This window comes from Opisthocomus hoazin, chromosome Z (assembly GCF_030867145.1).
Source record: "Opisthocomus hoazin isolate bOpiHoa1 chromosome Z, bOpiHoa1.hap1, whole genome shotgun sequence".
Classification (NCBI taxonomy): Eukaryota; Metazoa; Chordata; class Aves; order Opisthocomiformes; family Opisthocomidae; genus Opisthocomus; species Opisthocomus hoazin.
This window is the reverse complement of record NC_134454.1, coordinates 621,519-633,585: the sequence shown is the minus strand read 5'-3', so window position 1 is coordinate 633,585 and position 12,067 is coordinate 621,519. Positions and strand designations below refer to the sequence as shown.

Sequence of the window (12,067 nt, the reverse complement as noted above, 5' to 3'; positions counted from 1 at the left end):
AGTAACTTTAGTTAGACAATTTTTTTGTTTACACGTCACATAAGTCTGTCCAACTTGTAGTTTCCCGTGTGTGGTAAATTTTAAAAGCTGAGATGATACAAATGTTGACTTCCTTAAACTTTTACTCAAATGTGGTCAGAAATTAATACCTAACAAAGCACCTGTAGATTGCCTAAAGCCATTCTGGGTTTCATGTATATCGATATTACAACAAACTGCAGGTCATTCTGGTTGGTTTCACAAGGGTAGTGTGTAACTCCAAAAAGCAAAGGAAGCACAGGCGGTATTTACGACTGTTGAAAGTAAAATTCTGAAATTTATCAATATCATTTTGCAACGAGGAGACACAACACTCCTCCACAGGCACCACCAACCCCGCAACATCAGCTTCACCTGACGTAGACGTTTGTTTGATGTTCCTGGACTGGTTTTTCTTAAACTGCAAAACATCTGCAGAGATTTCATCCAGTCCTAAGAGAGAAGGATGCAGAACAGTGTAATAAAACAGATACAGTTTCTTGCAGTGGAACACGCATATCTAAAAACAGTATCTGAGGTTTTTTCTTTAGCTTGGCAAAACCTAGGTTTTCTGTAATTCCAAAGTATGCAAGTTTGAATATTAAAGCAAAATCCTTATCTTTACTAAGCAAAACCCAATAAAGGATTTGCAAATCTAAACCATTTTCTCTTTTAGAAATATCAAGCATTACTAATGGATATACAGTGAGTCCTTTACAAATTTTCCAGTCTACTAAGATTACATGAAATTGCAAATGGTATATAAAATGAAGTAAAACTTGTTTGCTTCTGAGAAAATTATAGCTAAGAAGCCAAACTTCTGATTATTCTCTCCAGTACTTCTGTATGGCAGTCATTATACTGCGTCTACTTAAAAAAAAAACACAAACAAAAAAACTAAAACAGCATTAACAGAGAAACACAGAAGCATATATCCAGCATTCCCCACTTCGCTCACAAATGCACAAAGCAGAGTGGATGGATGGATTCTGTTTTGATCAAAGAAATAAACAGGTTGTTTTACACCAAACTGACTGTGGAACCTTTGTATTTTTTTTAAAGCAATAAGCTGCTAAGAGGCACTGAATTTTGTACAGCTCTTGCAAAGCACAAAAATTCATTTTTGACTAACAGCCTTCTGAAGTCTGTGTCTCAAAGATCCACCATCCATTCCCAATTAGCCAAGCAGAATTTAACAATGCCATTAAAAAACCCACAACACTGTTTCAATCTTGCCCTTCACAATACCCTCCACCTTTTAAAAATACAGGAACATGAACTGCAGCTATTCTCAGCTCAGCCACTTTGCTGCACGTTTCAGCTTTCAAAACCTTCCACAGAAGGAAAAGCTTTCAACTATGCATCACAAAGTTTCAGTTGCTTGTTTCCCTATTCTCAGAAGGAGCAGCCATCGAAGGAACAAATGCCTCCTAAATACTCCAACAAGTATTTCCTGGATGCATAGCACGCCTCCATACTCACAACAAGAAAACCTTTCCCCTTAAATGCCAAAGCTTACAGCAGTGCGAATGAAGAACGTGCCACAGCAAGCACAGAGACAGCAGCACATAAGGGGACATTTTACATTCGCTTTTGTTCTGTACAAACCATAAAGACAACATGCCATTCACAGGTTAGCGCTGCTTTAATACTTCTTTACTTCATTATAAGACAGACTTAACATACAAACAAAACTGTTCTAAGAAATGTCACAGAGTAAAGTAAGCTGAACATTCTCAAAAGAGAAATATCTACAAACTTTTGCGGCGCAAAGCCATATTATAAGAAACCCCCTGTATTCTGTATAAAAGCAGTGAACAGCCTGTTAAGCAGATCAAAAGCAGATTATACCAAATGTTCAGCGAACAAGACAGGATATCCTGTCTTCTACACACTCTTAATTCTTTTAATTTCTAGAACACAAAAGACACTGCAGATTGGACAAAAATGAATGTACAGTAATGAGTGTGGAAATTAATATATATATTCTGAATTACCATACAGCATGCTGCTTCTCAAAGACAGCACATGAAGAGTTGTGTGACAAATGCCACTGCGTCATTCTGATGTCTTCTCACAGCTTGCATAAATTTGTATTAACAATTTGTGCTTTCTTTGACATATAGCACAAAAAGCACACTAAATTCACACAGCCTTCATGCTCTAGTGAAGAGCCATCTATTATGAGCGCTCTGAACAGCTTTAATTCCAGATAAAATCAAATGGAAAGCTTAACTTCTGACACAACAGGTGTATTTCAAAGCTGTGGACAACTTAATGAATAGGGACATTGCCTCATATTAGATATGCACTGCTGCCGGTGAGTGAATTTCAGAGAATTAGGCTCCTGTCATTCAATTCTTCATCAGCAAACGTAACTGCTAGAGAGCTAGTAACTAAAGGATACCAACTAAAACCAGAAAACCTTACTTTTTGTGCATGATCAGGATCCAAGATTATGAACAAACACCAGTTTATGGACAGGACAAATAAATGCAAAAGGCAGCTGTTCAACATATTTTGGTCACTGGGAACACATAAGTGCATTAGCACTTTAGTTCATATCGGGAATATACCTTTGAAGTAAAACTCCACTTCCCATGCTCTGGTTTATAACAAGTCTTAGAGAGTAAATTATTCTTCTGAATTGAACTATGTCAAAAAAATATGTTCTCCAGAAACATCTGATGGAAAATAATGGAAGTTCAGTCCATGGGGCCGGACTGGAACTTGCTCAAAGCAAAGCCCCCAAGTGCAGGTAACGTAGTGCTGGATTCTCAGCACCAACCGTTCCCCTTACAGAACCGCTACCTCTCCGTTACGACACCTGCTAATACAGACGCAACACTGCTGAACACTTGCTTCCTGCTTCAGAAGGGCAGTATCATTAAACACCACGTGACAAAAAATTGCTTTTTAAATTATATTTACCAACAAAAGCTCTCACCTGTGCTTGTTCTGGAGTTTCGCCTGCAAAGTAAAAGATGTAATGCTCTTCACTAAAGTGCTGAACTACTATCTGAAAACAGTTTGGCCTTAAAAATAAACAAAACAAAAAAATACAAGTTTTATTAATGTTCATACTATCAACGGACACCTTCACTTGTTGATCTGTGCCAAAACAAAGTTTACAATGAACTAATACATTTCTGCTATTTGTCTGTAAGAAGCATTGAACATTGCATTAATTTTTGTGTATATACATGTAGCATCATCACACATGAAAAGAGGAAGAACTCAAACTAGAGAATTTCTCAGTTTGAATTCTCAAAACTGCAATTTGGATTGAATGTATTAGGTCATTTTAAGAAAACCACACTTCAGTACAGCTATTCTGTTTCAGAATGTTAAGAAACTTTTAGAATGGCCTGTACTGAATAGGCATGTACACTGACTTACAGTCAAGGCAAAAAAATTGCCATCTGGTAACAGAAAAGACTTGTCAACGAGGACTATTCCTAGAGACTTTCAAAGCAGCTGAGGTTCAACATTAGTTCCCAATCAGTTAATCATACATGAAGGATTTCTTCTTTCAGGAGTTCAGGAAACAGTATTAACATAAGGAATCCCCTATCTTAAATGTGTGCCATGGTTCTCGTGACCATAAAATATGTCCTGGATCACGTACTACTCCTTGGATGTATGCGACACAAACCTCTACAACCTCAGACGCAATTACAGTGTCTTTGCCATTTTATGTACCTCCACTCATTTGCCAAAAAGGCAATAAAAAATACTTTGTGTTGTTAAATTGCAACATTGCGCTATTTAAAGTGCACACTTCACTCCTGACCTTCCACACTGTGCTCAAGGACATTTCGGCCTCCCAAACCAGCATTGTGTGAAGGATCCCACTTCATCTGCACAGGAGTTTCAGCCTTCAACTCCCACACCTGTGTCACTGCCTGGAGAAACGCTGACACAGCACCCCGTGGCCGTGCCGCCAAAGCAGCCAGGTCTGGGGCTAATGAAATCACAGCCACCAAAGAACCAGGCAAAGCTACAGGCTTCACAGCACTTCTGAGAACAGGGCAAAGGCAGTTTTCACCAGCTGCTTAAAATGCGGGAGGAGCTTTGTCTCAGGTACAGCTCCCCACTAACCACTTCCCAATCTGATGCAACCCTCCTACCCACGTCCAGTACCACCTACTGCCCAGCTGCACTTCAACCCTCAGCACAGCGTTTCTTAAAAGCTGTTTGAGAGACAGTCGCTGTGTAAATCAGTGTTCCTTGTTTACTATGTACACCAAAGCTTCCGGCATAATTGCCAACTTACATGAGAAACATTTCGGTAATTTTTTTAATTACTGTTCTGGTACTCTTCGTATCTATGCTCCTCATTCCATTAGTTTAATAATTTTGAAAAAATCAGTTAAAAAGACAGAAACCCCCAACTAGATCAAACAAAAGCACCAGTCTTTGCCGTTTAAGAAATGCCACTAATTTCAAGCAATTTTTTTTAAGTTTTTTTCACAAAAATAACTTGAAGTTGACTAGGTATCATTTTTTTTAATAAATATTAAGATCCATGGAATAACCAGAATTTCTATATAACGATTGTAGGTGTAAGTGTACCTGTTTCTTCCATATGACATTATAATACAAGACGGTGGAGATTTTTCTGTAACTACCAACAAATACGCAAACTCCTTATTAATTACCAATAATATCCAAAACACTTTTGATTCTCAACTTCTTTGCTGATAATCACATCCCTTGCAGTTGGCATATTTTGCATATCAAAGTATTACAGTAAATAAGATTTGATGTGAAAATTATCTCTGACTATAGTAATTGTACAAAAACAATTTCTAAGGATGTTGACTTATATGAACTAGTTTACTACCAAGTTGGACCAATCTAACAAAAGTACTTGTTCTTAAACAAAAAAGCACTTATAGACTCTGTCTAACCAACTTAGCTTTCAAATGCCTATCAAAAGACTGTACATCTGGAATTGACAAAACTCTTTATCTTGTCAATTCTTGGTTCAAAAGGATTAAAACCCTCAGTTCATAATCTCTAATGTCTGCAAAATGAAACATAGAACAATTAATGCACTCGATACTAAAAAGTGACAATGCAAAAAAAGCTTGAATCATTATCGCATCTTATTTCACAATAAAACTTTAATACTAAATTCTAAAATTTCTAATTAGAAGTTTTTAATGTACAGCTGCTAGCGAGTGAGTTCCCATGGCTAAACAAGTTACTGTTCATCAGGTACATCTGTCTACGTGCTCTCGCAACCCACGTCAACTACAGACTCTTGGGACGAGCCAAGAGCCTCAGTGCAAGCCAGGGCTACTTGTTCGCCAGAGACACATTGCCCGTACCTCGTACATGCCTCAAACTAGCCGTCAGCATTCCTGCTGCACACGTGAGAATTAAACACCAGTGTCCCACCTGCCAAACAAACTGTCATGCACTCCGTAGACGGAACACACACTAAGGTCTATTAGTCCTTTGGGTTTTGTGGCTCGCTTTTCACTTTCAAAATAAATAAGCTGGGCATCATTTCCCTCTAACATAAAGTACAAGTTTTTCCATCTCTTTCCTTTACCTGTAGAAGAGCAGAGCAAAAAGTTACAATACTGTTTAAAAGAAAGCATAAATTCTGTAAATGAAGACAACAAAAGAGGGTAGTAATGGTTTTGTCAATTTGCAAACAAAGAACAATGTACAGGTAATCACATTAAAGTTGTGCTGTCAGTGTTCATACTCAATTTTATGCAACATGTGGCTAAAACTAGACCTTCTTCACAGATGGAGGTAGAGTTGCAAAAGGTTCTCTACACGTTTTCACTGATTTCAACAGCATTAAGCAAGTGCACACGAGCTGCCTGGACAGTATTAGGACTGTATCTACAGTTTGCAAATAATGATGCTGTGATCCTATTTATTACAATTTTAATTAAGGTACACTCTTGACATGAAAAAGGTACCCCTAAATTCTGACCAATGTTTAAAAGACTGCATCACAGTATCTTAAAGCAGGATGGCTGAAGAAATAGGAATACGTTATACGCAAACTTAAATCAGATCCATGCCCTGAACACAACCATATCCAAGAACTCGGCTACAATAAATTCAGAACTGTCTGCGTCTAATTAATGCATCAGTCACAGCACCATACAGAAAAAGCTTTCAGCCTTAATTTTATACTTTGATCATCATAAATCCATCATCAAACTTAATAAACAAGTACTAGCACCGTTTTGAAAAGACACACAGAATCACAGAATGGTAGTGGTTGGAAGGGACCTCTGTGGGTCACCCAGTCCAACCCCGCTGCCGAAGCAGGGTCACCTACAGCAGGCTGCACAGGACCTTGTCCAGGCAGGGCTTGAATATCTCCAGAGAAGGAGACTCCACAACCTCCCTGGGCAGCCTGTTCCAGTGCTCCGTCACCCTCAGAGGGAAGAAGTTCTTCCTCATGTTCAGACGGAACTTCCTGTGCCTCAGTTTGTGCCCACTGCCCCTTGTCCTGTCGCTGGGCACCACTGAAAAGAGTCTGGCCCTGTCCTCCTGACGCCCACCCTTGAGATATTTATAATATTTATTAAATTTTACATATATATATATAATATTTAGTAAGACAAATCTAACATCCAGTTATTACACTCTGTCCTCTAGATGGAAGAGCGATTCTATTGAATTTGTTCCATATGCAGCTACGCGCGTATCTCTACACCTACTCAGCACTCCGGTTTGCACATTTAAAGTATCTAATGATCTCTTTTAGCTAAAGGTTTTCAATTCATTCTTGTTTGATTCCTCACTCTATGACATCCCTCTACACCTTCTCTCAGAATCAGCCTTCTCAATAGAAGAGATGCTTTCCTCATCCTGTTAGGAGGGTCTACAGTTTGGGGTGGTTTGGTTTTTTTCCAATATCTCTTCCGTATTTGGCTGGATTTAAAATCATACTTTCTTTCCCACTTTTGGTCCCTATCAAGATCACTATCTGTAAGTTACCTTCTACTTATGGTCTCTGTCATTTGCAGAAATTTTATTATTCATAGCTTTTCTGCTTCTATTAATGTTGATTTTTTTAAAAAAGTACAAATACAACACTTGGCAAGGTACTAGCTTCCTCAGAACTTCAAAGACTTGCCCAACAGCAGTTCACAGAATCACAGAATGGTTTGGGTTGGAAGGGACCATAAGATCATCTGGTTCCAACTCCCCTGCAAAGAGCAGAGGCATCTTCCAAGAGACCAGGTTGCTCAGAGCTCCATCCAACCTGGCCTTGAACACTGCCAGGGAGGGGGCAGCCACCACTCCTCTGGGCAGCCTGTGCCAGTGTTTCACCACCCTCATGGTGAAGAATTTCATCCTAATATCTAATCTAAATCTGCCCCCTATTAGTTTAGAGCCATTCCCCCTTGTCCTATCACTACACACCCTTGTGAAAAGTCCCTCTCCATCCTTCCTGTTGGCCCCTTCAGGCACTGGCAGCTGCTCTAAAGTGACCCTGGAGCCTGCTCTTCCCCAGGCTGAACAGCCCCAACTCCCTCAGCCTGTCCTTGTAGGAGAGGTACTCCAGCCCTCTGATCATCTTCGTGGCCTCCTCTGGCCCCGCTCCAACACATCCATGTCCTTCTTATGTTGGGGGCTCCAAAGCTGGATGCAGGACTCCAGGTGTGGTCTCACGACAGCGGAGTTAAGGGGCAGAATCCCCTCCCTTGCCCTCCTGGCCACGCTCCTCTTGATGTAGCCCAGGATACGGTTGGCTTTCTGGGCTGCCAGCACACATTGATGGCTCATGTTGAGCTTCTCATCCTCCAGTACCTACCAAGTCCTTCTCCTCAGGGCTGCTCTCGAGCCACGCTCCACCCAGCCTGGTACTTGTGTTTGGGATTGCTCCGACCCGCATGCAGGACCCTACACTTGGCCTTGTTGAACTTCATGCGGTTCATGCAGGCCCACCTCCAGCCAGCTTTTAATGTATTCATTGTACGTTATGTTGACTGTCAATTTGAGAACCCTAAAAAAGTCATTATATATCTTGTACAGCAAAATATGCATTTTAAATTTAAGCTTTAAAACACAGGAACTTGGAGTAACAAAATTAAACCAGCTGTGCTCTACAACGAATATACAGATTTATACTAGGCCCTCTCTAGCCTACTCTATCAGCTAGAACTTGATGAGCTCCGTATCACATTCAAACACTTTTTATGAAAATATACTCCATTTAATGAGTTTGAATGCTACCTTTGACAAGGATGCCTAGTTTTTGTACTGTGCTCTGATTTTTTTTCAGCACAGCTGCCAATCAACATTTTCACACTGCACATAATTTTATCCATCATGTTGTTCTATTCACATACTACTTAACGAAAGAGATCCTTCATACTTTTCATAGTTTCCAGAACCTTTTGCCCACTTCAGTTTTTTCCTTTCCACTAAATTCACTACGTATGCATGTTCGGCTTGGAGAAGAGAAGGCTGAGGGATGACTTCATCGCAGCCTACAACTTCCTCACCGGGGACACGAGAGGAGGAGATGCTGATCTCTTCTCCCTGGTGACCAGCGACAGGACATGAGGAAAGGGAATGAAGCTGTGCCAGGGAAAGTTCAGACTGGACTTGAGGAAAAGGCTCTTCACTGAGAGCGTGCTTGGTCACTGGAACAGGCTCTCCGGGAAAGCAGTGACGGCATCCAACCTGCCAGAGTTCAAGGAGCTTCTGCATGACGCGTTTAGTGATACAGTTTAGTTTTAAGTAGTCCTGAGAGGAGCAGCGAGTTGGACTTGGTGATTCTTATGGCTCCCTTCCAACTTTAGATATTTTGTGGTACATATCTGCAATTTGTTTTAGAAAAAACTGCCACAGAAGTAAACATAACTCACTTTTTTTCAGAAGATAACCTTTTTTGACAATATTTTTATAAAAAGCATCCTTTGTTTTCCGACGAATTGTATTGTAGATTTCTCTTCCATCCAGTGTATCATTAAGCACTTGTTCTTGGTGCTGGTAAACATGTAAGAAAAACATACTTTAAGCTCAGAAACTCCCGCTAAAACATGGATACTATGCACATTATGAAACTGCAAACGGGATACTCTTACTGAACGCTACCAACTCACTACTATTGTTCTCTCATGCATTTTAGTAAAGCAATATAATTTGTCATACAATACCCTTGCTAGAAATGTAATATAACTATTTCCATATTTCCAGAATTATGATAGAAGAAAAAAGTTTTCAGTACAGACCAACTGCTACGAAGTAGCATTGTGTCTTTTTCATATTAAATAAAAAGCAGCATCTTTCACTGTGTTTTCTATTAAATTTATGCAAGTGTTCAAAGCTAACTGTCTTCTACCAAGCTTTTGGGACTGAGTAATCCTGAATAAACTCGGAAGCAAAAAGAACGGTGCAGATCACAATTAAAACCAACTCACACAAAGTTGTATGGTCCCTCATTAATCTCATTAGAACTCACACGTCCTAACTGAGTAGGACTCAACAGAAGAGAAGAAAGCATAAACAGGAAACAGAAAAGGGATAAATTCCCAAATAAATTTGTTGGATCTGGAAACGCAAGTAACAAATGAGAATCGCCAAAAGCCAAGCCAAGTTTGACCTTACCAAGTAAGCTGATCAGCAAAAGTTCTTTAGCCATAAGAAAACATGAAAAGCAAGACTGTCAAGCAGTGAGAACAGCATCGAGGTGAAAAGCAAGATGTGAACTGGCTGATACTAAATATTCTACTTTTCTTCCTGCCCATATATCCACACGAATTATGATTTTGAGCAACATGACAAAAGCAAAATGAAAAGATAGTTTGGTAACACTAACAGGAATTACACAACCTAGAATGGAAGCAACATCCAAGATAATCTCCATAACATAACTATGCAAGCAACAGTTGCTCAAAACAACCGATCTAGTCACAAATATCGCAAATTTCATATGAGACACAGGAAGTCAATCAGATTGGCTCTAAAAATCTGCAAGACCTGAATTTTTTTCCCCTCAAGAGCATGGTAGCATGTGCAAGGGAGATAACACAAAGCTGAACATAAATTACACCACTGACCACTAAATTTTTAAACAAAGAAAGTCACAAATATATCTGAATAGGTTAAAAGGATCTGAAGTAGTCTCACATGGAAAATTAGTCCATGCAGAGAAGATTATTAAAGCAGAAACTGTAAACGCATATGCAAAAAGCTAAAACGAAGACAATTACTGCCATGATTCAAGAGAGAATGATGGAGTATGAGGAAATTTACGACTGAAGCTGTTCAAGGCACAGTCTCAGGATTCGTATTTTCTTTTTGTCCCAACCACATTACCAAGGCGAGGTAACTGCAGCGAACAGCTGGGAAGTACTGACAACACAACACAATTAGCAGTACGGGAAAGATGAGAGTAACGAGGTGTAGGTCTACCAGTACAACACAAGTTACACCTGTTGGTACCTACCAGGAGCAAAGAAAGTGAGAAACTTATCAGCTGAGTCAGTGACAGGACTGAGCTATGCTATACTGTGGCTATGACAACGTATGGGTCTGGCAGGGATGGAGTTAACTTTTGCCACAGCAGCCCCTATGGCACTGTGTTTCAGTTTTGTGACTAATTGAGATAAATTAACTGCATTTATCTCAATCCAGGAGGCTTTTTTGCTTTTGACCCCACCCAGCAGGAGAGGGGAGTGAGCAAACAAAGGTGTGGGCCACTGGCTACTCACCAGGGTCAACCCAACACAGAAAATGACACCTATTCTAGGATATTTCTGTTAAGTATTTTGCAGAGCGAAAGGGAATTACCCATGACATGGTACTCTAAACTATTCTAGTCCACCACACTCAGGAAAGGCGAGCTCGCACCAAAACTGACAGCAGCAAGGCAACTATGAGAACATGGCAAAGGGACAGGATCAGCTTTGGTACGGTTAGCTTAGTGAGCCGACTATGGGAGAATACAAGAAATGTTCTCGTATTAGTATGACAGATCTCACAAAGGTGTATGAATTGTCCGTAACTCTATTTAGGGAGGAAATTAAAGGCAAATTGCTAACCATTGAAACAGGAAAGTTTGGGAACAGAGGGAGAACAACATATACATGTATACTTTATAACTAGCTGGAAGCTTATGAAAAGCTAGATGATGTAGTGTGCTTATAACTCATGGTCTCTTAGGATGAACTTCAAGGGTCAAGAGCACTCCAGAAGAAGCCCTGCCATCACCCCGGAAGCATTTCTGTGCACACAAGTTTCCTCTGGCAAAAGAAAAACCCTACACAGCAGACAGGAGGACAGCCTGGTTCCCCCCAACACGGGACTAAGGCACAGCGTGGCTGGGCCAGGGACCAGAGCTAGGGACACACAGCAGAGGACAGATGGAGCTTACCATATTTTCTGTTGGCTACAAGTCAACCTTTGATAACTGAATGCACTTGAGGACAAAATGCAACACACAAGCTGAGACCATTAAAATTGGTGATGACGCTGTTTAACTACCATTGGTATCTCTGCTGTAATTCAGTTCATAAATTGATCTGATTATGTTTATGTCTGTGTCCTCAACAACAAACACTCAGAGATGAAATCTTACCTGCATTGGAACAGGATCTTTAAGGTAATATCCTTCAACAATCTGTTCTTTTCTATAGTGCTCAATGATGTCAGCAATACTGTTCCAATAAGAAAAAGAGGATTCAAATATTAAACAGGTTAGCTTTTCCTCTGCTTGAGAATTTGCTTTTCCATACAAACACAGGAAACTTTCTCACGAAGTTTTAATAAAATCAAGCATTAAACATCTTAATCTCATTTGTAGCTGTGAGAATTTACTAATATACTGAAGTCAAGAAAGTTCACAAAACTGTATTCAGAATGTATTAATTCTAAACTCTGCAAAATATTTTAATTAGTTGCTTAAAATGCCAAATGAGGACACTGTTTTTTCCACATTCATGTAGCACATGTGCATTACCAGCTCTCCAACCTGGCTGAAAATTGGTATTTCACTGGCAATAATTACCAAAGTCCTGGAGTAACTAGGGAAGGGGAATGGGAGATACCACAAGTG

At 39.9% G+C, this 12,067-nt stretch overlaps 1 protein-coding gene across 1 annotated transcript in view; it reads right to left on the bottom strand.

Moving 5' to 3' along the window:
• The window catches only part of RASA1 (RAS p21 protein activator 1), a 67,014-nt gene that overhangs the window by 20,002 nt on the left and 34,945 nt on the right, over window positions 1-12,067 (bottom strand). Inside the window, exons 9-13 of the mRNA XM_075411479.1 lie at window positions 11,591-11,669; window positions 8,877-8,997; window positions 5,425-5,581; window positions 2,966-3,053; window positions 394-471 (exon numbers count right to left, since the gene is read on the bottom strand). Of these exons, the coding sequence (XP_075267594.1) occupies window positions 394-471; window positions 2,966-3,053; window positions 5,425-5,581; window positions 8,877-8,997; window positions 11,591-11,669 (523 nt within the window). The remainder of the gene's footprint in view (window positions 1-393; window positions 472-2,965; window positions 3,054-5,424; window positions 5,582-8,876; window positions 8,998-11,590; window positions 11,670-12,067) is intronic.